Source organism: Natrix helvetica (assembly GCF_964273705.1).
Source record: "Natrix helvetica genome assembly, chromosome: 16".
Classification (NCBI taxonomy): domain Eukaryota; kingdom Metazoa; phylum Chordata; class Lepidosauria; order Squamata; family Natricidae; genus Natrix; species Natrix helvetica.
The window spans coordinates 4,274,514-4,301,932 of record NC_138563.1 but is presented as its reverse complement, the minus strand read 5'-3'; the positions used below and the strand labels follow the sequence as shown (position 1 = coordinate 4,301,932).

Genomic DNA, 27,419 nt, shown 5'->3' with positions numbered 1-27,419 from the left:
TTTTTTCTTTTCTTTTTTGGGGGCAGACATTTTATTACCCAACTAGGCAATGTTATCAGGACTAGGAGGAGGAGGGGGATGGCTCTCATTTTATAGGTGTTTGTGCATCCAGTCCTTGTTAGTGTGCCTGAATGCACATTTCTCCCAATTGTGTGCTTTTTGAAGCCTTCGACACTTTGGTACCAACAGAAAATATGGAGCGGAGGGTTGAACTGAGCCACTAAAATGAGCTAGCCCCACCCCATCCTAGCACAAGGATCATGTTACCTAGTTGGGTCATGAAACGTCTGCAAGCTCAGAGAGCACCAAGGACCCCACAATTCTCCTCCTCCTCCTTCCCCCTTCTAGCACTGATGATGTTACCTAGTTGGGTCATGAAGGAAGCAAGGAAAACCACCAAGCTTAGAGAGCACTAAGTACTCCACGCTACAAATATACTCTTCTATTGGTGTGTTTGTGTGTGTATACACACATGACAAATGCATCCATATAAACCTGAAATATCACGAGTTCATTCTTTCATGGCACTGGGCATAGAGTCCCTTGCTTAGTACATTCTCTGGAAAGTTGAAATACACCAGACTTCCCAATGCTGAAACCCACAAATTTACCCTTTCACTATGAATTTTATTTTGATGGGGATCTCAAAGCTTGAATAGTTATATCAATAGTATCTCTTCCCCCCCACCCCGCCAATCTTCCCAAATAAATGGCCAGCGCTGGTTTTTCATTCTCGACTCTGCAATTTAGAGAAAATCTTTCCTTTTTTAAGTGACCTCCTTCAGTGGGCCTCCAATTCCCATCGCTGCCAAAGAAGGAAAGACTGGTTTGAAAAATATATGCAGGTTTTCCTGATCTGGGAGCTGGCAGATCCAAGGGAAAACCCAAGAATGGCACTTTCGGGGAATCTGCTGCAGTCTTGTGGGGTGGAAATGGAATCTTTGAAGAACGCTGATTTCTCAGCGACTGCAAAAAATATACAAGTATCCCAAACTCCTCCAAAAAGCAGCAGGGCTTCAGGTCACTTTGTTTTTTTGTTTTTTTTTCCACATCAGCAGATTGGCTCCACCAGTTTGAAACACAAAGTTTATTTAAAAGAAGAAAAAATAAAATAAAAGGAGAAATAATAATAAAAAGAAAACTTTACATCAACTGGAATGGAAGAGAAGCATTCCCTGAAGCTCTGGAGAGGGTCGGGGTGGGATGGGGGGTGGAGAGGATGGTACCGATTAGGTTTAACAATTACAATATATCCAAGATAATGCAGAGTCCTAGGAAGACAACGGGTCGATGGCGGAAGTATGTAACTGCATACGACAACAGTCCATGAATGTGTGGGTGGGTGGGAGAGAGACTTTGGGTTGGAAGGCAGGGGTTGAACCAGGGGGAGAGAGGGGGCGGCCTCACCTTCCTACCCACCTCTTGTCCAAAGGCATCCCGTATTCCGTCCCCATCCCTCTCCGCAAGGGCTTCGAGGCACCGTCCCCCCTGGCCGCCGCCACGCCCACCCCGGGGCACGAGGAGGGCGGGCAAAGGGAGGCAGAGCAGGGTACAGCCACAAACTGCTAAAAGCGCCAATGGGGCATGAGATGTACACAGACAAAAGACAGGTGGGGCTGGAGAAGATCCCAGCCAGGAAGCAGGCCATCCTTCCATCCTGAACGGGTGAGGGGGGCGGCCGAGGGGAGGGGAAGGAGGGGGGGGAAGAGGCAGCGGCTTGTCTTATTTGGCGGTCATCATCTGTACAAACTCTACGGAGCAAGGAGAGAGGACGGAGAAGGGAGTCAGGGCCTGCTGAGGAAGGGGCTACCAAAAGGACGATGCCTCCCACCCATTAATAAATCTGTTTAGACAAGCAATTGTTCCAAGAACATAACAGTAGTGGCCAAAATTGTGGAAACCTTTTGGGAAAAGTATACAGTATTTTTCAGGTTTGATGGCGAATAACACCACTTTTTTTTTTAGTAGTGCCGTAAAATTACAGATCAATGGAAAGATAATTTAATCAAGAATGTAATGCAACCACTTTTATGAAGGAGTTGCTATTAGAAGAGCGGTTATGAAGGAGACAAGTGAAACACATAGAAAAAACGAGCTATACAAAAATGATCACCATAGACAAAAACGATATATATAAAAATTATCACCATAGAAAAAAATGAGACATACAAAAATTATCACGTCAGTTAATACTTAGTTGGGTAACCTTTAGCATGGATTACAACCTTACAACGTCTTCCCATCAAGTCAACCAAGTCATTTAGTTCTGCAGCTGTTATAATGTGAAACCAAGATTGAATGATTGCTTCTATTAACTGTGTTTTATTGCTGGCTATATATTTGGCTACACCCTTTCATAGAATACAGATAATTGAACAAACTTTGTTGCCTTACATTCTTGATTAAATTATCTTTCCGCTGATATATGATTTTATGATCCTACTCCAAAAAAGGTGATGTTATTAAGCCATCAAACTTCAAAAATACACTTTTCCCAAAAGGTTTCCACAAATCTTGGCCACTACTGTATCCTGTTAGATCTGTGTCTCTCAACCCTCGGCCACTTTGAAGAAGGGTGGACTTCAACTCCCATAATTCCCTGGCCACCTTGACAGACAGGATGTCCTCATTCGCAAAAGATGCAGATAAAAAGGTTAAAAATTGGTCCTGAAACTACAGTGTAGGGTCTGCCTGGGCGGGACTAGATGACCTACAAGGTCCCTTCCAACTCTGTTAATCTGTATCTATCTGTAGGTCAATGTCTCTGAAACCTTGGCCACTTTGAAGAAGATGGGACTTCAACTCCCAGAATTCCCCAGCCAGCTGCCTTCAAAGTGGCCAAGGCTGATGCACCAAAATGGAAACAAAACTACAGTTGGGCTTATTATCTGGTGGAATGTCTTATTTTCAGGGGAAACGGGAGTGCGCTCACAAAGCAAAGTCCTTTGATGTGGTTTGTAAAAGGGGGATCTGAACCCACCTTTCCTTCCCCTGTTTCTAGTCCTCAGTATTCTCAAGAGCTCCGCTTGCCCAGTAAGAGGGGGCAGGGGAAATATACTAAAACATTTGCCTGGCATAAATGCCACCTGCACTTTCGACCTCTTTTAAGGGTCTTTAAAAGCCCCTTACCTTCGTAATTGACTTGCCCGTCCCCATCTATGTCCGCTTCTCGGATCATTTCATCCACCTCCTCGTCCGTCAGCTTCTCGCCCAGGTTGGTCATCACGTGGCGCAGCTCGGCGGCGCTGATGTACCCGTTGCCATCCTGGAGAGAAAAGGAAGGAGGGACAGACCGGCCTCAACTTACAACCGTTCGTTTAGTGTCCCTTCAAAGTTATAGAGGCGCTGAATTAATGACTTTAGGACCAACAAGAACCATTTATTATTACAGTCATAGACCAGCGACCTGAACAAATAAAAGCACTCAGGAAATATACACTGAACACTTCTAGTATAAAATAATACCGTATTTTTCGGAGTATAAGACGCACCAAGGTTTTGAAGAGAAAATTAGGTAGGTAGATAGAGGGAGAGAAAGAGAGAGAAATACAGTAGGAAGGGGGGGAGGGAGAGAGAGTAGGTAGGTAGGTAGGTAGGTAGGTAGGTAGGTAGGTAGAGGGATAGGGAGAAATAGAGAGAGAAATACGGTAGGTAGGGAGAGAGAGAGTAGGTAGGTAGGTAGATGTTTCCAGGTGTATCTATCCATGTGCTGGAGAAGGAAATCGCTGACAATCTGCAGCACCTAAGACTTTGTTTCTGCTGGCACAGCACTTGATCAATCTAATTCTCATCAATCCGTTAAAGAGCTTTCCAAAAGGAAAAAAAAAAGGTTTTGCACTCTGCAAACCTCCCAAAAACGGCCCCGTTTCCCCCCCCAAAAAAGGCATAAATAGCCAGGGGAGGGGGGGGGCTTGCAGAGTGCTGGGGGGGAGCAAAAAACGGCCTGTTTTTTTGCAAAAACGGCCCCGTTTTTTATCAAAACAATTGCATGCATAGCCTTATGGAGGCTTATAGAGTGCTGCTGGGGGCTGGGGCAAAAAACAGCCCATTGTTTGCTCATTTCTGCCCTCCCCAGCCCCCAGGAGCTCTCTGAAAGCCTCCATAAGGGTATGCACGGCCATTTTGGTGAAGGGGGCAGTGTTTTGGAAGGGCAAAAATGCTGCATTCATTGTATAAGATGCACCCAGATTTTCAGCCTCTTTTTGAGGAAAAAAGGTGCATCTTATGCTGCGAAAAATATGGTAACTAAAATCTATAATAAAATCCAGTGTCAATTACACATGGTCTGACTATATGATAGTTGCACTGTGTGGCTAGTTGTAGGTTCAACGCTCAGAGGGAAGTGACTAAGCAGCGCAAAGGCCTTGCCACACTTGTATAACATCACTATGGTGGAGAAGACACATGTTTGTGACGAATCCCCAGTGCTGCTGTGCAGAATCTGGCCGCCTGCGCTGTAGTTATGGGAAGGCAGATTCACTTCACAACGGGGCGACCAACTTAACGAATGCAACGCTTCACTTAACAACGGTGGCAAGAAAAGTCGTAAAATGGGCAAAACTCGCTTAACAAATGCTTCCAGCCAACTCTGGGGCTCAACTGAGGTCGTAAGTCGAGGACTACCCGAAGCCTTCCCAAATTAAGCAAACTCACCTTGTCAAAAACTCGGAAGGCCTCGCGGATCTCTTCTTCACTGTCGGTGTCTTTCATTTTCCGGGCCATCATGGTGAGGAATTCTGGGAAATCGATTGTGCCGTTGCCTGGGGAAAGGATCAGTCAGATCAACTGACTAAAAAAAAATGAAATAAAGATAGCTTTTTGCTACCCAATCACAAGAACGCGTGCACAAAATGCTAGATTCCCCACCAAAAAAATGTAGATTCTCCACACACACACACACCACCTCCTCTAAGCTGAAACTCTGGAAAAATCAAGGCCTATTTTAGCCCCTTATCTCTCCAGTCCTAGTGGACCATCACTTAAATATCAGCCGTTGGTGTAGTACAAGTGCCAAAAAAGCCAACACAGTTCTAGGCTGCATCAACAGAGGGAGAGAATCAAGATTACGTGAAGTGTTAATACCACTTTATAAGGCCACACTTGGAATACTACATTCAGTTTTGGTCCCCACGATAGAAAAAAGATGTGGAGACTCTAGAAAGAGTGCAGAGAAGAGCAACAAAAATGATTAGGGGACTGGAGGCTAAAACATATGAAGAACGGTTGCAGGAACTGGGGATGTCTAGTTTAATGAAAAGAAGGACTAGGGGAGACAGGATAGCAGTCTTCCAATATCTCAGGGGATGCCACAAAGAAGAGGGAGTCAAGCTATTCTCCAAAGCACCTGAGGGTAGAACAAGAAGTAATGGGGGGAAACTAACCAAGGAGAGAAGCAACTTAGAACTGAGGAGAAATTTCCTGACAGTTAGAACAATTAATCAGTGGAACAGAAGTTGCCTCCAGAAGTTGAGCCAACACTGGAGTTTTTCACGAAGAGATTGGGCAGCCATTTGTCTGAAATAATATAGGGTCTTCTGCTTGAGCATGGGGTTGGTCTAGAAGACCTCCAAGTCCCTTCCAATTCTAAATGATTCTGTTATTCTCCCCAAACAGCCTCCCAGCCACCATCCCGGTAAGGACCCTGCTCACCATCCGCATCCACTTCGTTGATCATGTCTTGCAACTCTGCCTCGGTGGGGTTCTGACCCAGGGAACGCATCACGGTGCCCAGCTCCTTGGTGGTGATGGTGCCATCGCCGTCTTTGTCGAAGAGGGAGAAGGCTTCCTTGAACTCTGAAAGGAACAGGAGAGAGGGCAAGGTCAGATCTACATTCGCCCCCTCGATCCAAACTTTTAACAAAGCAAATGAGACAGGCAGGCAGACAGACAGATATAGAGGGATGGGTGGATGATAGAAGATAGTTAGATTGACGGATAAGATCATAGATAGCAGAAAGGTGATAGAAGATAAATAGATGGATGGATAGAATATAGACAGATCATAGGTAGCAGATAGATCATAGTAGATAGATGGATGGAAGGAAGATAGATTAGATGGATGGATGGATGGAAGATTAGATAGCTAGATGGATGGATGGATGATAGATTAGATAGATATGGATGAATGGATGGATGGAAGGATGCATGATAGAAGATAGATAGATGAGATAGATTATAGGTAACAGATAGATGATAGATAGATGGATGGATGGATGATAGAAGATAGACAGATCATAGGTAGCAGATAGATCACAGTAGATGGATGGATGGATGGATGGAAGATTAGATAGATAGCTAGATGGATGGATGGATGGATGGATGGATTAGATAGCTGGATGGATGGATGGATGGATGGATGGTAGATTAGATAGGGATGGATGGATGGAAGGATGCATGATAGAAGATAGATAGATGAGATAGATCATAGATAACAGATGATAGATAAATGGATGGATGGATAGAAGGTAGATGATAAGGTGGGTGGGTGGGAATGATTGATTTTGGGTTTTGCCGATGAGATAAGATTTGTTGATATAGAAATAGCTAGTTTACACTATTACAAACTAGGTTTTGAGGTTATCTTATTCGACTGCACCAAAGGAAGTCGGAAGTCAATGCCTTTTCTTTCTTTTTCCTACACTTTTCCCTCCCCTGTCTTTCCCACTGTTTTGTTTGCCATTTTTGTATTTTGTATTATGAATTATTTAAAAAAAGAAATAATTTAAAAAGATTAAGAGAAAGAAGACCACACGCGATCTCATTTTTCAGAGGGAAGAGTAGCTGATTGTGAGAAGGCAGCCTCTTTTGTCTAAATGACAGTTGAGTTTTCGGGGGGGGGGGGGGGAGATGTCTGTTTTCCAGCTATCCGAATCAATTCCGCAACTCTTCCAGGGACCCTCCAATTCTTTACCTGCGATCTGCTCCTCGGTCAGTTGGTCAGCCTGAGAAAATTAACCAGAAAATAAAAAGTCAAGACTCCCTTTCTAAATCGGGCCAGCTTCCTTCTCACTGTATGCAGGTAGTCCTCGACTTACAACAGTCCATGGAGAAAGCATTCGAAGTTACAAGGGCACTGCCAAAAAGGGACACCATCCCCACGGTTAAGGGGGGGGTACATTCGGAGGCTTGGCGATGGGTACCAAAACACAGAAAAAGGTCATATCTGTGAGCCAAGCGTGTGAATTTTGATCCCGTGACCCCTGGAATGTTGCCGCCCTGGTCGTCAGCGTGAAACACAGTCATTAAGTCACTTTCTGGAGTGCCATTTGTAATTCCGGGCATTGATGTGTAATTTTATGGGACTATTAAAGCAAAATAAAAAAGCAGTGTTATTCGCCATCAAACCTGCCCACTTTTCCCAAAAGGTTTCCACAATTTTGGCCACTACTGTATAACAGTACTTTAAATTAAAACAGTAATTACAGTAATAGGAAAAGTAAAGAAAAATTGAACTAAATTTCTACTTGTATTAGTCTATTTATAATTTTTCCATATTATATCCATATTTTACACACCTGTGTTTTCCAAACTAACAATGATTGGCATTTCTAAATCCTCCCTCCCTCCTTAGCCCCTCCCCCGCGACCCCAATATCCAAGGGGGCGGGGCCTCATATAGCTCCGCCCCTCCCCTCCTCTGGTGCTGACCTCTGCTCAAATTCCCCCCTCCCTGAGACTACTAGCCCCCCCCCCCCCATTTCAGAGGAGGGGGTCCAGGCCCTCCCCCGGTCAAAGCCCCTCTATTGTCTCGGGGGGACCCCCGTCTTGTTGAAGGGGGGGGTTTAATAGAGGGTGGGCTAGAGGGTCTTCAGGAGCACCCTCTCCAAGTCTGGCCACTCCCCTTTCCTGCCCCGCCCCTTTTGGGGATCACGCGCGGCCCGGGTGGGTTTATTCACGCTGTCCCGTCTCCCCCCCGCCTCAAAATTGCCCCCTCCCCTCACCATGGTGACCGGGAAAGGGAGCAGGCCGCGTTCTCTCAGCCTTAGGATCCTGCCCGCCTCCGTCCGCCACAGACTGAGGAGCCGCTGCTGTGCTGCCTTTCTCGCGCATGCGCCCTGGCGCTCCCCCAACGGCAGGCGGCGACCGTTGCTCGGCCGCCTCGCCGCGCCAATCGAATCGCTCCGCCAACGAGTTCCGGCGAGCAACCCGGCTGCATGGGCGACGCCCCGCCCCTGCCTTCTAACATCCGGGCTCTTGTCCCTATAGCTCCGCCTCCCTGCTCACTCCCCTCACGTGGCCCGCTGAGCGTGCCCCCATTGGTTCAGCCTCCTCTGCATTGCGTCGAGGGGGCTGCTTAAAGGAGAAGCCGTCATAACAGGCCGAGGAGAGGAGGAAGAAAAGGAAAAGTGGGCGGAGTCAAGAGGAAGCCTGACCCGGAAAAAAAATACTGTCGGCTGTCAATAAAGAGAGTGAGATTTAAAGGGGAAGCCGCCCAATGAATGTGTGGCTATTAAAGGGGAGTATATTTAAGGTCGTAACTTCATTTCCCAGCTGGCTGGGGAATTCTGGGAGTTGAAATCCATCAATCTTAAAATTTGCAAAATATTGTTTTTAATAATATTTTTTCCCCAAAATAAGACAGACAGCCAATAATACTCCTCTGTTGATGAATATTTTTTTAAAAATGCTTAGTAATAATTCAATTAAGTATTTAAAATAGCCATTGAAGCAAACATTAGTTTATGCAAAGGGACCTTGGGAATGAATGAGCAGTGTTTCACTCTCTCAGTAATTTAGATGGGTGGACTTCAAGTCCCAGAATTCCCCATCCCAGGCAGGCAGGCAGGCGGGCTAGGGAATTCTGGGAGTTGAAGTCCATTCAGTTTATAATGATTGAAAATTGAGAGATACTGCACTATTTCAGGATGGGAAATTTGTGGGATACATCGGACTACAACTCCCATCTGTTGCAAATCCAGAGCCTTCTGGGAAGGTGCTGATCTAAACAATATCTACTTCAAAAGCAGATTAGTGTCAGGATCCACATGGCTGAATACATATACTGTATATATCCCTTGCAGCACCATACCCATAATCTTTTCCAAAGGAAGGAAGGAAGAAAGAAAGGAAGGAAGGAAAGGGACGGAAGAAAGGGGAGGGGAGGAAGGAAAGGGACAGAAGGGGGGAGGGGGGAAGGAAGGAAAGAAGGGAGGGGAGGGAGGGAGGAAGGAAGGAAGCTGATAGAAGGGAGGGGGGAAGAAGGAGGGGGAGAGGAGGAAAGGAAAGGGACGGAAGGAGGGAGGGGGGAAGGAAGGAAAGAAGGGAGGGGAGGGAGGGAGGAAGGAAGGAAGCTGATAGAAGGGAGGGGGGAAGAAGGAGGGGGAGAGGAGGAAAGGAAAGGGACGGAAGGAGGGAGGGGGGAAGGAAGGAAAGAAGGGAGGGGAGGGAGGGGAGGGAGGAAGAAAGGAAACTGATAGAAGGGAGGGGGGAAGAAGGAGGGTTAGAGGAGGAAAGGAAAGGGACTGATGGGAAGAGAGGAAGGAAGGAAAGAAAGAAGGAAAGGGACGGGAGGGAGGAAGGAGGGAAGGAAGGAAGAGATAGTGGTTCCCTTCTTTCAACCAGATATGATCTGAACCAAACCACATAGGGATTTAAAAATGACCGACACATATCCTTAGATTCCACCCTACTCAACAGAAACCAGATGAGTCTGAAAGCAAAGAGAGAGATTTATTAAAACTGGTTCCCCACAGCAAAACACATGGAAGTTTGCACACTTTGTTAGGGAGTTAGGCGGACAGAAGATCTTTCAAGGGGGGTGAGGGGGGGGCAGACACTGACAGGAGAAAATTCATACTTGGGATCAGGAAGAGATTACGGAACTGAAAACTGCAGAACCACAGCTGAAGATGGGATGTGTGTGTGTGTCTTTTGTGTGTTTATGTTTGTGTTAGCACCAGAACCCACACAAAGGTTTCACTCTGGGATTAAGAGTATTTCAACCAGCTTCTGGCTGGGGAATTCTGGGATTTGAAGTCCCACCCGTCTTAAGAGTTGCCAAGATTGAGAAACGTCGCTATAGTATAGAACCCATCGTTTCACTGAACCCCATCATCCTCTCCAGCTGGAGAAAATGGAGGTTGACGCCTCCCTCTAATCTCAGAGAATGACCTGCCAACATTAGATTTTTAGGGGGAAATGATAGGCAGATCCAGGAATGTTCATGGAACAGAGGTGACCTTGGCCAACTTCAACCTCTTAAGGTGGTGAGGAGCAACGTAGACCTTCTTTTGGCTAGCTGGATGTGGGAATTGGGAGTCTGGGGTCTAGGAAGGGCTGAGCTATGGGGTTACAAAGGCAGGTAGACAAAGAAGAAGGACGTTAGAACGTTCAGGAGAGACATCCTTGGCTGGAGTGTCTTCTTTTGAGGGATTCAAGGCACACCTCCTTCTGGAAAGGGGCTGGGAGAAGACCGACTAGAGGGCCACGTAAGGGAAGCTGAGGAGGAGCCCTTCCGAAGGGAGCAGCTTCAGGTTCTGGACATCCAGCGTCGTCTTTTCCCGGCTGGGATGGGTGCTGAGCTCCATGTCTACTTGGGTTGGAAGATGAGGGTGGGAGGTGGGGAGGGAGACGGTTTTCTTTTGCGGGGCGAAGTTGAGCACCACCAAGAACCGCTTGTTCTGGTCCCAGACCCGGAGGTAGGAGAAGACGGAGGAGTTCGAACTTTGCACCAGGGCAAAGTCGCCGTGCAGGAGGGAGCGCTCCTTGGTCCGAAGCTCGCTCAGCTCTTGGAAGAAGCTCAGGAGGGACCCCTTGTGGCCCTGCTGCGCCTGGAAAAGAAAAACGGGGCAGGGTGGGGGGTGGGGGTGTTATAATATTTTTCTAGCTTTCTCGCACCTAGTGTTGTCGCCTAGAAGCTGTTCCAAGACAAGCTGCTTTTTGCAATTGACCGATGGGGATTGTAATGACTGAGGCTTCCCAAGAGCAGGCGGATCTCTGCAGAACTTGGCCAGGAGTCTCGGAGGGTCACAAACCAATTAAACGAACTAATGGTCTCCTGCAAACTCCACTCCCCTTTCGCTCCTCTTTTATTTCCTCTGGAAGGGGCCATTCATCGTCGGCAGCTGATAATTGGCATACGGCCCTGGCCCCCTCTCTGTCTCCGACACAGAGCCCTCATCAGAGCCTTCCCCAACCAGGATTGGCCCATGTTCCTCCCCAACCCTCCTCGCTGTCCCAGTCTGTTGCCAGCTCTGCTGGCTGCTGGCGGCTACAACAGCTATTTTGTCAACACCAATGGAGTTTAAGTGGTGCTTCAGATGTTCTGGGATTCGCTCAAAGCACCTATTACTCTTGCTTGGTCCCAGGTCACCCAGCTGGCTTTCATGCCTAAGTTGGCACTAGAACTCCCTGTCTCCTGATGATTGGACCAAAGTCATCTAGCCGGCTTTCGTAGTTAAGGCGGGACTAGAACTCCCTGTCTCCTGGTGACTGATCCCAAGTCACCCAGCTGGCTTTCATGCCTAAGGCGGAACTAGAACTCTCCATCTCCTGGTGATTGGCCCAAAGTCACCCAACTGGCTTTCATAGTTAAGGCGGGACTAGAACTCCCGCTTTCAACCCGCTTGGCCCTGAATCTCGGCCCCCAATTTTTTTCGTTCCTGAAAAATTAACTTCTCTCCCACGATTTTTTTCTTACCTGCACGGTGACGTTGCTGTCCTCGGCTTCAGCCAGCTGTTGCCCCCCTCTGGAGAACCCGTAAGTGGCCGAGTTGTCCCACTGCATGCGTGTGATGTTGGATGTCGCAGGCTGGAGGAGAAATTAAAGAGGATCGTTGCTGGTGGAAGGCAGGAAAATATCCCTCTACCCTCCATCATTGAGCGCACAGAGTTATACGCCCCATGTCGCCCAAACCTTGCCGCCTTCTATGGCTGATCTTACCTGTCCCGGCATATCCCGTAGGCCAATTTCATCTCCGTAATCGGTGAAGGGCGTGCCGGGCAAAGTGTAGAAGAGGAGATGGTGAAGCCGAAGCAACTGTTCCCCCATAGATTGGGCCAAATGTCCAAAATCTGGTCTACCCATCTGCGGAAGAAGAGAAAGAAAAAGAGAGGCCATTAGCATCCCGGCGGAGAAAACCAAGCTAAGTCAGAGTTCCAAAAGTTTGCGTAACGATGGGTGCAAGAGCCTCAGAGGGAATTCGCACTAGCACTGATGACGTTACCTAGTTGGGTCATGAAACGTCTCCAAGGAAACCACCAAGCTCAGAGAGCACCATGGAGCCCAAAGTCCTCCTCCTTCCCCCACTCCCCATCCTCTTTCTCCTCAACCCTTCTAGCACTGAGGCTGTTACCTAGTTGGGGCCATGAAACGCCTGCAAGAAAACAGCTCAGAGAGCACCAAGGATCTCACGGTACTCCTCCTCTTCTTCCTCCTCCTGTCCCTCCCAAATCCCACTCCTTTCTAGCACTGATGATGTTACCTAGTTGGGTTATGAAACGTCGGCAAGAAAGCCCCCAAGCTCAGAAAGCACCAAAGATTCCACATTTCAACTCCGAGCTACAAATATTCTCCTTTAAATATCTCAGCTTGATCCTAAAGCTGGACACTTACGCTCCAGCTGGGCCATCGGTTTCCTGCTTCTTGGATATAATCGTAGATCAGTTCTTGGGCCGTGTGTCCCAGCGTAGTGGTATCTTTCCCTTCAGGCTTCACCAGCTCCTGAAGATACTGGCTGGTTAGCATGTCCACCCCTGTGGTTTCGTTCAGAAGCGAGAAAATCCCTCGAGCGTCCTTACGCCTGGTCATGGCAATCAGAACCCTGGAAGAGAAGAAGTGAGAAGGGGGATGTCTCTAGGTGGTCCTTGACTTACGACCACAACCGGGAGCAGAATGCAAGACAGAAGGAAGGAAGGGGAAGGAAAAATGAGGAAGGGGAGGGAAAGAAAGAAAGAAAGAAAGAAAGAAAGAAAGAAAGGGAAGGAAAAATGAGGTAGGGGAGGGAAAGAAAGAAAGAAAGAAAGAAAGAAAGAAAGAAAGAAAGAAAGAAAGAAAGAAAGAAAGAAGGAAAGAAAGAAAGAAGGAAAGAAAGAAAGAAAGAAAGAAAGAAGGAAGGAAGGAAGGGAAGGGGAAGAAAGGAAGGAAGGGAAGGAGGAGGGGAAGTAAAAAAGGAAGGGAAGATAAAGGGAAATGAGTGGAGAAGAAGAGGGAAAGAAAGAAAGACGGAAGAAGGAAAGAAAGGAAAGGAAAAATGGAACGAGAGAAAGAAGGACGATGGAAAGATAAAGGAAGGAGTAAAAGGAAAGAAGGAAGGAAAGAAAAGGAAAGGAGGAGGGGAAGGAAGGAAGGGAAGATAGGAGGATGGAAAGAAAGAAGGAAGGAAGGAAGAAGATAAAAGAAAAAGGAAAGATTGAATAAAAGAAAGAAGGAAGACGGAAAGAAAAGAAAGGAGGAAAAGGAAAGAAGGAAGGAAAGAAAAAGAAAGGAGGAGGGGAAGGAAGGAAGGGAAGATAGGAGGAGGATGGAAAGAAAGAAAGAAGGAAGGAAGAAGGAAAGATAAAAGAAAAAAGGAAAGATTGAATAAAAGAAAGAAGATGGAAGGAAAGAAGGCCGGGAGGGAGGGAAGGAGAGAAAGAAAGAAAAGAAAAGAAAAAAAGAAAGAAAACCTTTGGTAAGAAAGGTGTCTGTTTTTACTCACCCAGCCTGATCATCAACAGCCTCTTGTTGCGTTATGTTCTTCCACTCACTCAAGAGTTGGAAATCCTGTCGAATAAACAGAATTGAGAGGTGTTGGTTGAGACTGGAGGGCCCCCTCCCTGGTTTTAGCACCTCTACTTTCTTCTCCTTGCAAGCCCCCCCCTTCCTCCCCCCCTCAAAAAAAAGAAATTAAAAGGGACAGCAGTCAGGTCGAGGCTAAATAAGCCTCCCACACCGAATGGAAAGGGGGCTAAGGAGGGGCGGTCTGCTTACATTCAATTGCTCGATGCTTCCGATTTGGATTCCAGAGACACCTTTCCTCAGCCAAAACTGGATTGCTTCCTGTAGGGCAGAACGTCAAGAAGAGAACGAGACAAGTTAATAGTCCTCAGCGATCCCCACCAAGACGTTCCCTCAACCCTAGCCGTGACAGTTGGTTTTGCTTCCCCATGAATCTTGGCCAATTAATAATAATTAAAAAATCAGTTTTCGAGCTCCACTAGCAAATACAGAACATACACACACACACACAAACACACACACACACACAAAAGCAAAATACCCCTCACGCATCATTACGAAAACTCCAAAACCGTAAAGCCTACAAACTTGAAATTTGGCAAGTATGTTCCTCTTTGCTTCTAAACCCTCGCTAAGAGAGGGTTTTTCGAAATGAACATCACATAATTGATATTTCTTACATGATTATATTAGCACGCTCTGATGCTAAGGAGGTAGACGTTCTACTTCCCCTCCCCACCTGAAAAGAACTCTGTTCCAACTGCCACTTGGGTGTGGGCGTGGCCAGAACGTGACTCATCCGGCCTGCCAGCTGGGAGTTTAGACATTCTACTCCCTCTCCCCACCTGAAAAAAATGCTCTGATTCTAAGGAGTTAGACTGAGGGAGAGAAGGGGATAAGTTCGGAGAAGACTCTGTGGGGCAATCCTGAGGGAGATAAGGGAATAGGAGAGGATCAGTGGGGCCAGTGTAGCAGAGCACGGGTATTCAGCTACTTATAGTAATAATTAACCAACCATTGTAAAGACATGTTTGTTGCCAAGTGCCCGAATTTTGATCACAGTAAGGGATACTGTGACATCATAACTCTGAGGACCGGTCATAAGTCACACTTTTAGTCACTAAATGAGCAGCTGTAAATGCAAGGGCTGCTTGTATCAACTGCACATTCTCTGATTAGATCCTCCTAATATATTTATATTTATTTTAATAGGCTTAACTCATGCTTTTGCTGCTAGATCTTATATTAGAGGCTGTTTCTAACCGTGTTATTGTAATTTCTCGATTGACTGATGAGTCAATAAGAAATGCTTGCATCCTACCTCTGTTCGTCTTTTGGCTGTGCTGTTTAAATTATTAAAAGGGACTTCATCGTTTTATACACACACACACACACACACACACACACACACACACACACAAGTTTTCCTTTGGGGGGGACACGCTTTCCTTCACTTACTTTCATTTTGTTCTGGAAATCCCCCTGAAGCCACACATCTCGGCTAAACCAGGGTAACTGGCCATGATAGTTAGGGGTCAGGTCCAAGATAACCTTCACATCTGAAAAGAGAGACATGTTACATTACAACAAATAAGGAGAGACTAATCAAGGAGAGAAGCAGCTTAGAACTAAGGAGAAACTTCCTGACAGTGAGAACAATTAATCAGTGGAACAGAAGTTGCCTCCAGAAGTTGTGAATGCTCCAATACTGGAAGTTTTCAAGAAGATGTTGGATAACCATTTGTCTAAAGTGGGGTAGGGCTTCCTGCCTAAGCAGGGGTTGGACTAGAAGACCTCCAAGGTCCCTTCCAACTCTGTTACTATTCTGTTCCATTCTATTCTATCTCTCTTATCTTCTTCTTTTCTATAGTTTATTCTTTTCTATAGTTTATTCTATTCTATAGTTTATTCTATTCTTTTCTAGTCTATTCTATTCTATTTTCTATTCTATTCTATTTTCTATTCTATTCTATTCTATTCTATTCTATTCTACTATTCTACTCTATATTTTACTCTCTTCTATTCTATTCTGTAATTTATTCTATATAGTTTATTCTATTCTATATTGTACTCTCTTCTTCTATTCTATAGTTTATTCTATTCTATTGTAGTCTATTCTATTTTCTATTCTATTCTATTCTATTCTACTATTCTATATTTTACTCCACTTCTCTTCTCTTTTATAATTTATTCTCTTCTATAGTTTATTCTATTCTATTCTATTCTATATTTTACTCTCTTCTCTTCTATAGTTTATTCTATTCTTTTCTATTCTTTTCTATTTTCTATTCTATTCTATTCTATTCTATCCTATCCTATTCTATTCTAATCATTCCATAAAATTCTACTCAGATCATCCCTGGCTTACGTCCTCAACTGAGCCCAAAATGTCCGTCATTATGCGAGACCATTGTTAAGGGAGTTTTGGCCCTATTTTATGCCCTTCCTTGCCACAGCTGTTAAGTGGATCGCCTCGGATGTTAACTTAATCACACGGTTGTTAAGTGGATCAGGCTTCCTCATTGACTTTGCTGATCAGAAGGTCGCAAAAAGGGATCACATGACCCCCGGGGGACCGTCATAAACACGAGCCAGGTGCCAAGAGGCTGAATTTTGATCAGGTGACCTTGGGGATGCTGCAACGGTCATTAAGTGTGAAAAACAGTCCCAAGTCCAAAGCTTGGATCATAAACAAAAGTCACACCTTATTCAATTGTTGTTTTAACTTTTATTTCCATTAGATTTTTGGGGCGGGCCCAAAGACAGGGCCAAAAACAGAAATAAAGAGACCGGGTTGAAAACCTAACCTACATAATGCTGAGATGAGTCAATCCACAAAGCATTGTGTGAAGGGTGTCTAAATTAAATTAAATTAATATTTACGCAGCCTTCGTTGTGAAATATATAGGCCCTGCAATTCCTTGTTTCTTCACTTACTTCAGAACTGACAAAACATCTGAGGCGGATTGAGAAACAATACAGACAACGGGAAAGGAATTAAGGAGGAATATTTTCCATGGAATTGTGTAACAAGTGCCATCCCCAAAATAGTCTTCCTTCTTTTGCCCCCCCCCCCCAAAAAAAAAACCAAAAAATGTTTTATTGTAAGGGGCAAAACAAATGTTATTTGGGCATAGTGGTACATAAACAGTATCGTGGAGATTAATTATCCTTATTACAGTTCCTTGCACACTCAGCCAGATGTTTAAACATCATAGACATTATTATTATTATTATTATTATTATTATTATTATTATTATTATTATTATTATTATTATTATTATTATTATTTTCACCTGAATCTCAGTTACTTTAGCCAGCTCACAACAAAGAAAAGAAATTACAATTAAACAAATAAAAGATGGTAAGTGCTCTATTAACTCAACGTTTCAAAGCCAAAGAGCCAGCACTATCTGAAGACGTCTCTGTGGTCATGTGGCCGGCATGACTCAACGCCCGAAGGCCCACGGAACGCTGTTCCCTTCCCACCAAAGGTGGTTCCTATTTTTCTCGTTGCATTTTTTGCCTGCTTTCGAACCGCTAGGTTGGCAGAAGCTGGGACAAGTCACGGGAGCTCGCTCCATTACGTGGCGCGAGGGATTTGAACCGCCCAACTGCTGACCTTTCCGATCGACAAGCTCAGCGTCTTCGCCCCTGAGCCATGATTCAATCCATATATTCTTTATTACTAAGTACATCTATTGAAGCCAGGATTATATATTTGAACATATTTTTCGCCACTTACTTTTCTTCTTGGCAGCTTCTAAAACGAGCTGGAAATCCTGCAAAGTGCCCAGTTTTGGGTCAACGCCTTGGAGGTTGGTGCTGTCCGGCTGGTCCGCGGGATTGACGTGGAGAGGGCCGATGACAAAACCTTTCACCTTCAGAGTACTTAAATACTGCATCCTGTCTTTCACCCCTAAAAAGAAAAAGAGGAAAAAGAGAAAAAGAAACCAAGTTTCTTTTAGGCCTTTCAAAAGCAAGTTTCCTGCAAATCTGTAATAAAATCCGCATGCACCATTTTCTGAAAAACAATAGGTGTGATTAGGGGAGGAGTCAATACAGGCGGTCCTTGACTTACAACTGTTCCATTTAGTGACCGCCAAAAGTTACCACGGCACTGGGGAAAAAAAGTGGCTTGGGATTGACCCTTGCACTCGTGACCGTCAACAGGGATCAAAATTCAGGTCTTGGCAACGGAGTCATATTTATGACGGTCGCAGTGTCCCGGGGGTGTGTGTTTGTGTCACGTGATCCCCATTAGGGGACCTTCTGACGAGCGCAGTCAAATGGGGGAAGCCAGATTCACTTAAGAACCCTGTGACTCCTTTAATGACTGTGGGGATTTACTTCACAAATGTGGCAAGCAAAGTCGCAAAGTGGGGCAAAGCCCACTTAAGAGAGCCGAGGTTGGCGCAGTGGTTAGAGGGCAGCACTGCAGGCTACTTCAGATGACTGCTAGCTGCAGTTCGGCAGTTCGAATCTCACCAGGCTCAAGGTTGACTCAGCCTTCCGTCCTTCCGAGGTGGGTCAAATGAGGACTCAGATGGCTGACTTTGTAAAGCGCTTAGGGAGGGCTGTAAAAACACTATGAAGCTGTATATAAGTCTAAGGGCTATTGCTAGTCCTTCCTTCCTTCTTTCCTGCAGGCAAACTCTGCCCACTGCCAGCAGTTCGATCCTGACCGGCTCAAGGTTGACTCAGCCTTCCGCCCTTCCGAGGTGGGTCAAATGAGGACTCAGATTGTAGGGGGGCAAGAGGCTGACTCTGTAAACCGCTTAGAGAGGGCCGTAAAAGCACTGTGAAGCGGGATATAAGTCTCTAAGGCCTATTGCTAGTGCTAGCAACAAAATGTCTCACTTAACTCGGTGTCATCCGGAGCTGGCGGAGAACAAATCTTAGTTTGTTCTGGCCAGCATCCCAGATTGTGGTTGTGCAAACTGTGCGTGCAAAACATCCGTGCTGAATGCTGTCTAAACTCTTTGCTCAAGGTTACACATTGCCAGTCTGAGTGAGCAATTGTTGGATTCCCCCCCCCCCCTTTTTTTTTAATCCTTTCACTTGCTCCGTTGAACCGTTTCCTGGCTACCGTGATCCGCACTTAATCCGAAAGGTAACGAGGCGGAGAATTTATTCAGCCAGCCAACTTGCGCTGGCTTCAACGGCACAAAGGAACAGCTGTCTTGTTTTCTTTTTTTCCTTCTTTCTCTCCCGGCTCTCTGGGGATTTTTGCCCTCCTTTTCTGCGTTCCACAGCAAAGCTGCCCCAACAAATGACAGCAACTTTTTTAGAGGGGGGGGGGGTTAAATTTGTAGCGGGGAAAAAAGGCTGGGGTGAGATAGGATAGGAAAATAGAATAGAAAATAGAATAGGAATAGAATAGAATAGAGGAATGAAAGAATAGAATAGGAATAGAATAGAATAGAATAGAAAATAGAATAGAGTAGAATAGAATAGAAAATAGAATAGAATAGGAATAGAATAGAATAGAGGAATGAAAGAATAGAATAGGAATAGAATAGAAAATGGAATAGAATAGAAAATAGAATAGAATAGAAGAATAGAATAGAAAATAGAATAGAAGTAGAATAGAAAATAGAATAGAATAGAAAATAGAATAGAATAGAATAGAAAATAGAATAGAATAGGAATAGAATAGAGGAATGAAATAGAATAAGAATAGAATAGAAAGAATAGAAATAGAATAGAATAGAAAATAGAATAGAAAATAGAATAAGAATAGAGTAGAAAATAGAATAGGAATAGAATAGAAAGAATAGAATAGAAAATAGAATAGGAATAGAATAGAATAGAATAGAAAATAGAATAGAATAGGAATAGAATAGGAATAGAATAGAAAATAGAATAGGAGTAGAATAGAGGAATGAAGGAATAGAATAGAACAGGAGGAATTAAAGAAAAGAAAAGAATAGAATAGGAATAGAACAGAAGAATGAAAGAATAGAGTAGAGTAGAATAGAGTAGAATAGAATAGAGGAATGAAAGAATAGAATAGAATAAGAAATAATGGAATGGAATAGAATAGAATACTTTATTAGCCAAGTGTGATTGGACACACAAGGAATTCTTATCCTTTGCAAGTTCATTCTTTCAGCTTCTGTTGTTCAGTGAGACATGTCCTATTTTACGACCTTTCTTGTCACGGTGGTTAAGTGAATCATTGTTCTTAAGTTAGTGACACGGTCGTTTAAGTGAATCTGGGTTCCCCGTGGACTTCGCTTGTCAGGAGATGGCGAAAGGGGACATGGACAAAAGACAGGAAAATAGAATTGCAAAGACCAATTTTCCCAGCATCTGTATTTAGGCTGGCTTGCTGCAAACTGGAGGTTTTAAAGAAGAGATTGGACAAACCTTTGTCTCAGATAGCATAGGGTCTCCTGCCTGAGGAGGGGGTTGGACTAGAAGACCTCCGGAGGTCCCTTCCAGCTCTATTCTGAATTGAAATTGAAGTTAAAAATTGCTTTAGCTGGTTACTTGTGAGCGTAAGTTGCACGATGACACTGTGGGGAATTTTTTAAAAGGCAGAGAAATCCAGCTGCAAATTACATCCTTTTGAAGGCACATCGAAGGGTGAATTTGCACCCTTGAGCAGGGGGGTTGGACTAGATGACCTCCCAGAACTCCTCTGACCTTAATTTTCTATAATGGGCCCCTCTCCCGAGTAAAGCCTCAATCCAATCCTGGTGTGTCACAAATCTCAACCATCTTCCTTTCCAATCCTTCAAGTCAACATATCTATTCTTTGAGTGGGGCGATTATCAAGTTTGGACTGGTTTGAATTTGGCATTCGGTTTTTGGGCGTGGCGGCATCCGTCATCCCAAAACGCCTCCACTTCAAAACCCACAAGTCCTGACCCAATCTGGGTCATTGGTTAAGGAGCTCGGGGCAAAATGCGTGGGCAGAGCATCAACCGTTCCTTAGCCCTGCCCTACTTTGCAAGGTCGTTGTTTGCGGGCCTCCAATGGGGACAAGAGGCATCTCGTTTCCTCGTTTTTGTTGTGAACCTCTTACACCAACCTTTGGAAAACTGGCAACGAGGCCGCTCTACTTAACAAGGATGTTACAAAGAAGCTTAATTTAAAACAACAACTCAAGTTTCTGGTCCTCAAGCGGGGGTAATATGTGGGCAATGAACTGCTTTTACGGTGGAGTTAAAGTAAAGTATATAAGCTTGTCAAGACTTAGATAGTGAATAATTGTCTTATTTTTAATGCCACAGTTTTGCTGCTGTCCTGCCTGGATCCTCCTTTTTGTGCAATATTTCTCTTTTGGAAGATTGAAACTCTACAAACTCCAGAGAAACTGATTACTCCCTGCACAGAATTAACCACTGTTTGTGGAGTTTCGTAACATCAGAACAAATTCCCCCAAAAGTTTGGGCCAAGGGTCAAAGGGACACCAATCCAGCAGAAAAGATCTGAAAAATTCCAGGAAGGAAGGAAGGAAGGAAGGGAGGGAGGGAGGGAGGGAGGGATGGGGGGAGGGATAAGACCATGTGAAATGAAAGACAGAAAGAGACAGAAAGAAAGAGAAAAGAGAAAGACCACGAAACAAAGAAAGACAGTAGAAGAAAGAAAGAAGATAGAAAGACAGGCAGGCAGACAGAAAGGCATTGAAGGAAAGAAAGAAGTGGATGAAAGAAAAAAAAGATGGAAGACAGAGAAAGAACGGAAGGAAAAAAGGAATGAAAAACGAGAGGAAAGGCAGGAAGCCAATGAACGGGGGAAAGAAAAAGGACAAAAGCCATGAGAAAAAAAGAGGGAAGGCAGAAAGCCAATGATCGGGAGAAACAAAAAAAAGGAATGAAAGAAGGAAAGGAAGGGAAGAATGAAAGAAAAAAAAGACGGAAGACAGAAAGACGATGAATGGAAGACAAAAGAAGAAAGGAGGGAGAAAAAAAGAGGGGAGGCAGAAAAACCAACGAACGGGAGAGAAAGAAAAAAAAGGAAGGAATGAGACAAAAGGAAGAATGAAAGGAAAAAAAGGGAAGGAAAGAAATGCCGGGAAAAGAAAAGAAAAGAAAACTCATAGTCCTTCAACCTAACTAGCCGGGAGCTGAGTCAGCTCTTCGACTGACGTCAAGACTGATGAAATACAAGTCAGCAATTACCACTCAGGAAGCTCAAACCGGCTAAAACTGGCTTTTGGCCGGACCGGCATGGCTTCCCTTCAACCTGGAACAGGGCGATCTCCCCCCGCCCCACATACCTACCCCAGCAGTGGTCAGTCTCCAAATGACCCATGGAGACTGCCCAGTCCCTTTGGAGGATCTCCAGGTTCGCTTTTTTTTTTTTTAAATCCACTTGGTTTGTCTCGCTCTTAGATTCTGGAGCAGGCTGGTTTTATATACATATATAAAAAAGAAATCCACTTGATTTGTCTCGCTCCTAGATTCTGGACCAGGCTGGTTTATATAAACCAGACTGCTCCAGAATCTAGGAGCGAGACAAATCAACTGGATTTCTTTTTTTAAAAAAATCCACCTTATATGTGGGTTTATATATAAAACCCAGCCTGCCCCAGAATCTAGGAGCGAGGCAAATCAAGTTGATTTCTTTTTTAAAAAATCCATTTTATGTGTGGATTTATCTATAAAAACCAGCCTGTTCCAGAATCTAGGAGCGAGACAAGTAGATTTTTTAAAAACCCACTTTATGTGTGCATTTATATCTACTCTGTCCGTCCGTCCATCTAATATCAGGATAGGGGAAAAGGAAGCACTCCAAGTAGTAACCCCAATCCTAAACTGTCATTTAAAGTTAGGGAAAGCCCTCCACCTAAGCCCCAATCAATCCGGCCGAATCTGGTTTGATTAGACATTATTAGAAGACCCTTTGGAAAAAAGATCTGGGGATCTTCCATGACTTCCAAGCAAGGAGATCCCTGTTGCTATAACCTTCCACCCAGGGGAAGCAAAGCAAGCCAGAGAGAGAGTCTGGGACTCCTTGGTACCACAGTGCCCATCAGAACTCACCTGTCAGGTCACCGATGCCATCGCTGCCCGAATCTTGGAAGCCTTCCACCTGCAGGATCCGGTAGATCCCTCCTTTCTGCCACCATTCCTGCTTGGGGAGATCCTTGCAGCGGGGGGCCTGAACGATGATGACCACGGCTCCGGCCAGCATGCCGAGCCAGCCTAGCCAGAAGAGGATGAGGAGGGCCCAACGAGTCCGGACCCAGGCGGGAGTGCCGGCTACCTGGAGCAGCTGCTCCTTCGACAAGCCGGTGAACTTGGCCGCCATCTCGGCCTCCTCTTCCTCCTCCTCCATCTTCACCTTCACCACGCCGTTCTTCTCTCCCAGGCTGCCCGGCGAGCCGGCCATGGGCGAGGAGGCGGTCATGGGCTGCTTTTCGGGGTCCATCTCGTTCAACTCCACGTCCTTCATGTCCAGTTCTTGGGTCATGCCGGGGGAGCTCATGCTGTCACCTGCGGAAAGGAGACCAAGAAGTTAATTTTTGGGGGGGAGAGCCTGAGAAGCTAGTTTTCTGAGCGCGGGGAGAGCCTGAAAACTCATTTCTCACTGAGGGAAGACCTCATGCTAAGGAGAGATGGACCAACGTCTGTCTCGACCTTCCCAGACTCTGAGAAGCTGGTCTTCTCCTTGCAGGGAAGACCCTGAGAAGCTAATTTCCTGAGTGTGGGGAAAGCCTTCAAACTCCTCACTGAGGGAAGACCTCATGCGAAGAAAAGATGGAGCCATGTCGGTCTCTAGAGACCTTTTCAGAGCCTGAAAAGATATTCTTCTCCCAGGGAAGAAAGCCTGAGAAACTAGTTTCCCGAGTGCGGGGAGAGCCTTAAAAGCTAGACTTCTCACTGCGGGGAGAGATTTTATATTAAGGAAAGGGGGAAACAAGGCCCGTCTAAACCTTTCCAGGGCTGGTTCTTGGCCCCAAAGCCGGTACCTTGACCACAAACCCCATCCTCAAAGGGGATGGGGAAGATGGGCTGGGGAACCCCACGTGGCTGTAGAGAACAACCCACCGCCCTCTCAGCCCCGGTGGGGTTTCAAAGCGATCTTAGGTGGATTTAAAAGAAGAAAATGACGTGAATTTGATCCCTTTGCCAGAAGGAATCGAGGGTCGCTCTACTACACCACCCATCATCCCCAGACACACACACACACACACACACAAAAGGAAGAGAGGCCAGCCCGTTTCCAAGCGCTTTACCTGGGAACAAAGCGGCGACCTGGAGATCCGAGGGGGAATCTGGTTAGATCCGATTTGAGAACCCGATCGCGCCGGCCGGCAGCTCAAGTAGAGCCAGCCGGAGCCTCCGCCTCCCCCTCCCGCCTCCACGGATCCGCCTCCCGGGCTCCCTTAAGGTGGATCGCAGCTTTCAGCCCAGGTAGGACGGGGAGCCAGTAGATTTCCAGGTAGACTGCCATCGGATGGGGAGGTTCTACCAGACCCCCACCGGCCAAAAGGGACCAGGGGATCGCTGGGGGGAAGGGAGGGGGGCAATTGCAACCGCGTGGGTCCTTTGCCACGAGGTCGGCGTTGGTTACCTGGGCAGAGGTAGACTACTCTTAGACGTGGAGGCTTTATCTCAAGAGATGAGATCTAGCCCCATAGGAACAACTTCCATTCTTTGGGGAGAGGGGAGATGTACGAAGTGTGTGTGTGAGAATCACCTGTTCATAGCTTCAACCCATGGCAGAGAATAATACCCTCATCCTGGGTGCCATAGCTGGGCACTTTGGGAATTGTAGTCCCCGGGAGCCATGGATGATGGGGTGAGGAGTGGGTTTTAAGGGTTGAAAACAGGGGTCTCCAAACTTGGTGACTTCTGGACTTCAATACCCAGAATGCCCCAGTCAACTTTTTAAAGACTCGTGGACTTCAATACCCAGAATTCCCTAGTCAACTTGGCAACTTTTTAAAGACTTGGGGGACTTCAATACTGGCTGGGGAATTCTGGGAATTGAAGTCCGCGAGTCTTTAAAAAGTTGCTAAGTTTGGAGACTCCTAGTTTTGTCAAATGCCTTAACCTGCTTTCCTCTTAATTCTGATTATTCATAACGTGGAGCCATTTCGGTTCTTTAAATATCCTACTTTTATTTTTCTGTGCTGATTGGGAATCCTTTAAAAAAAAAGAAAGAAAGAAACGGAATCCTTTTTTTTAACCCTTGGATAAAAGCTAACTTAAATGTCGGTTTAATTGCCTTTAATGAGCAGGGGATAACTTTCACAGTATTTAGGAATGTCCCTTTTCTGTCACATTCAAAATGACAGCTCCGTCAAGCTTGAAGACGGATAGGCTGGGGGCCACTTCAAAAGTCTTGGGAACTTTAATGGTTAAGCCAGAGTTTAATGATTGGCAGCCACGAAAGTCTTCCTGAGACTCCAGATGCCCTGCAAACATCTGCCCTAGATTAGGCTAGAGCAATGTTTCTCAACCTTTGCAACTTTAAGATGGGTAGACACTGGGGGATTCTGGGAGTTGAAGTCCACCCATCTTAAAACATTCTGACTGGGGAATTCTGGGAGTTGAAGCCCACCCATCTAAAGCATGTTGGATGGGGAATTCTGGGAGTTGAAGAGAAAATAAGCCTTAATGCCATCACAGCATTGAAGCTCTTCTATTCTTGCTGTTGGGCTCAAGTTTTTTATTTTATTTTAGAAACACACCAGAAATGGGTGTGTTGCAATGTCCGTGTGACAGGATTGCACACTCCACCGGCCCTTACTTCTGGGAGGGGGGGGGATCAAAGGAGCAAACATCCCCTTCGAACAATTGCAAGAAGTGACCAATTGTTCTCGGTTTTGAATGGCCGGCCTTACCAGCTCTGCAGGGGGGGGGGAGGCTTTTCTGAGTTAGGTTGAGATATAACCCCCCCCCTTAGCCATTAGCAACAACAATAAAACCCCTCAAATGCAAGAGCCTTGGGAGGAGGAAGTAGACTGCTTCTCCCCATGGAGGCTCCCCCAATCTAACCACACACACAGATTTTTGTTGAACAGAATAACAGAGTTGGAAGGGACTTTGGAGGTCTTCTAGTCCAACCCTCTGCTCAAGCAGGAGACTGAATACCATTCCAGACACATGGCTAGCCAACATCTTCTTAAAAACTTCCAGTGTTGGAGCATTCATAACTTCTGGAGGCAAGTTGTTCCACTGGTTAATTGCTCTCACTGTCAGGAAATTTCTCCTTAGTTCTAGGTTGCTTCTCTCCTTGATTAGTTTCCACCCATTGCTTCTTGTCCTGCCTTCAGGTGCTTTGGAGAATAGCTTGACTCCCTCTTCTTTGGGGCAGCCCCTGGGATATTGGAACACTGCTTTCATGTCTCCCCTAGTTCTTCTTTCTCTTAAGCTAGACATACCTAGTTCCTGCAACCGTTCTTCATATGTTTTAGTCTCCAGTCCCCTAATCCTCTTTGTTGCTCTTCTCTGCACTCTTTCCAGAGTCTTAACCTCTTTTTTTATATCATGGCCACCAAAACTGGATGCCGTATTCCAAGTGTGGCTTTACCAAGGCCTTATAAATTGCCAGTAATATTCACTATGCCTCTTTGCACTTTTCTTTCTTTCTTTTTCTCTTTCTTTCTCCTTTTTCTTTTTATCACTGTCAAACTATTCACTAAGGTTGCATACTATTACTATTAGTTCTCTCATCGTTCCTATCACCCATCTCCTCCCACTTATGACTGCAGGACTGTAACTTTGTTTGCTTGTATCCTTACGATTTATATTGATATTGTTTCCCGATTCATAGTATCCTATGACTGCTACTAAGTGTTGTACCTTATGATTCTTGACGAATGTGTCTTGTCTTTTTAGGTACACTGAGAGCATCTGCACCAAAGGCAAATTCCTTGTGTGTCCAATCACACTTGGCCAATAAAGAATTCTATTCTATTCTATTCTGAATTCTATTCTATTCTATTCTGAATCCTATTTTTCTATCCTATCCTATTCCATTCCATTCCTCTTCTCTTCTCTCTCTCTATTCCATTCCATTATCTATTATCTTCTGTTCTATTCTATTTCTTTCTTTCTTTTTCTTCTCTCTTTCTTTCTCCTTCTCTCTCTTCCTTCTCTTTTTGTCTTTCTCTCCTTCCTTCCTCTTCCCTTCCCCTCCCTCTCTCTTTCATCCCTTAAATCTTTGCAAGTACAGTCCTTCCATCCGGTGAAGTGAACTTCTGTAGAAAACCCTCGATTTCTCTTAGCCGAAATAAAAAAAAAAAATTCTTCACATCGGATTCCTCCACCTTAAGCAGCCTGGACTTTGTTAGCCAAAAACCTGCCCCCCCACTCCCTTTCCCCCCTCTCTGCTGCAAGGCAGATAAACAACTTTTAGACAAACAAAGAGGGAACTGAAGTGTTTTGACTTCCCTAAAACATCTGGCCAGCTAATTCCTGTCTAATCTGGATCAACAAACACCCCCCCTTACTTTCAAGCGTTTTAGTTTTAAAAAGAACCATTGCGCGGATGACTTGAATCCCAATTTATTTATTCAACTGGCCCAATTTGGGCTACCCTCTGAAGCGTAGGGGGAAATTTGGGTAACGTGTGAGGACACATATATGGGGTGCCTTGATTTAGGGGTCACAGGTTTGCAAACCAGCCTGATATACCTCCTCTGCCAAGGAACACCATCAAATTTCTGTTTAAGAAACACTGGATCAGAGAAATCCTCTACCATCCTCTGGAGTCCATTGAAGCTCATTGTTGACTGCTTCGGTGACTCCATCCAGCCACCTCCTCCTCTGTCGTCCCCTTCTTCTTCTTTTGCCCT

At 45.3% G+C, this 27,419-nt stretch overlaps 3 protein-coding genes across 3 annotated transcripts in view; all 3 read right to left on the bottom strand.

The window, feature by feature from the left end:
- Positions 1-1,072: 1,072 nt before the first annotated feature.
- On the bottom strand, positions 1,073-8,161 carry LOC309399753 (calmodulin-1). The gene is made up of 6 exons (XM_081967838.1): positions 7,940-8,161; positions 6,911-6,941; positions 5,650-5,793; positions 4,654-4,760; positions 3,130-3,265; positions 1,073-1,751 (listed from the first exon to the last, which is right to left on the bottom strand). Exons 1-6 carry the CDS (start codon positions 7,940-7,942, stop codon positions 1,723-1,725), a joined length of 450 nt encoding a protein of 149 aa, XP_081823964.1. The 5' UTR covers positions 7,943-8,161; the 3' UTR covers positions 1,073-1,722.
- A 1,488-nt stretch (positions 8,162-9,649) lies between these two features.
- SLC3A2 (solute carrier family 3 member 2) lies at positions 9,650-23,968 on the bottom strand. Its single transcript, XM_081967873.1, has 10 exons — positions 23,850-23,968; positions 22,654-23,106; positions 17,403-17,576; positions 15,115-15,215; positions 13,909-13,977; positions 13,637-13,701; positions 12,553-12,760; positions 11,881-12,024; positions 11,638-11,748; positions 9,650-10,768 (listed from the first exon to the last, which is right to left on the bottom strand). Exons 2-10 carry the CDS (start codon positions 23,096-23,098, stop codon positions 10,415-10,417), a joined length of 1,671 nt encoding a protein of 556 aa, XP_081823999.1. The 5' UTR covers positions 23,099-23,106; positions 23,850-23,968; the 3' UTR covers positions 9,650-10,414.
- The window catches only part of TRPT1 (tRNA phosphotransferase 1), a gene marked incomplete at its 3' end in the record, with an annotated part of 6,324 nt that continues 2,837 nt past the window's right edge, over positions 23,933-27,419 (bottom strand). Inside the window, exon 4 of the mRNA XM_081967877.1 lies at positions 23,933-24,187. Within this exon, the coding sequence (XP_081824003.1) occupies positions 23,933-24,187 (255 nt within the window). The remainder of the gene's footprint in view (positions 24,188-27,419) is intronic.

Excerpts from the sequence above, each read along its gene's own strand:
- LOC309399753 (XM_081967838.1), bottom strand. Across the intron at positions 4,761-5,649 it reads CAACGAAGTGGATGCGGATG|GCAACGGCACAATCGATTTC; the intron begins GTGAGCAGGGTC and ends TCCTTTCCCCAG. Across the intron at positions 1,752-3,129 it reads CGGGCAAGTCAATTACGAAG|AGTTTGTACAGATGATGACC; the intron begins GTAAGGGGCTTT and ends CTTGCTCCGTAG.
- SLC3A2 (XM_081967873.1), bottom strand. The coding sequence starts at position 23,098 with ATGAGCTCCCCCGGCATGACCCAAGAACTGGACATGAAGGACGTGGAG. Across the intron at positions 13,702-13,908 it reads GAAGCATCGAGCAATTGAAT|GATTTCCAACTCTTGAGTGA; the intron begins GTAAGCAGACCG and ends TTTATTCGACAG. Across the intron at positions 12,761-13,636 it reads GCTGTTGATGATCAGGCTGG|GGTTCTGATTGCCATGACCA; the intron begins GTGAGTAAAAAC and ends CTTCTCTTCCAG.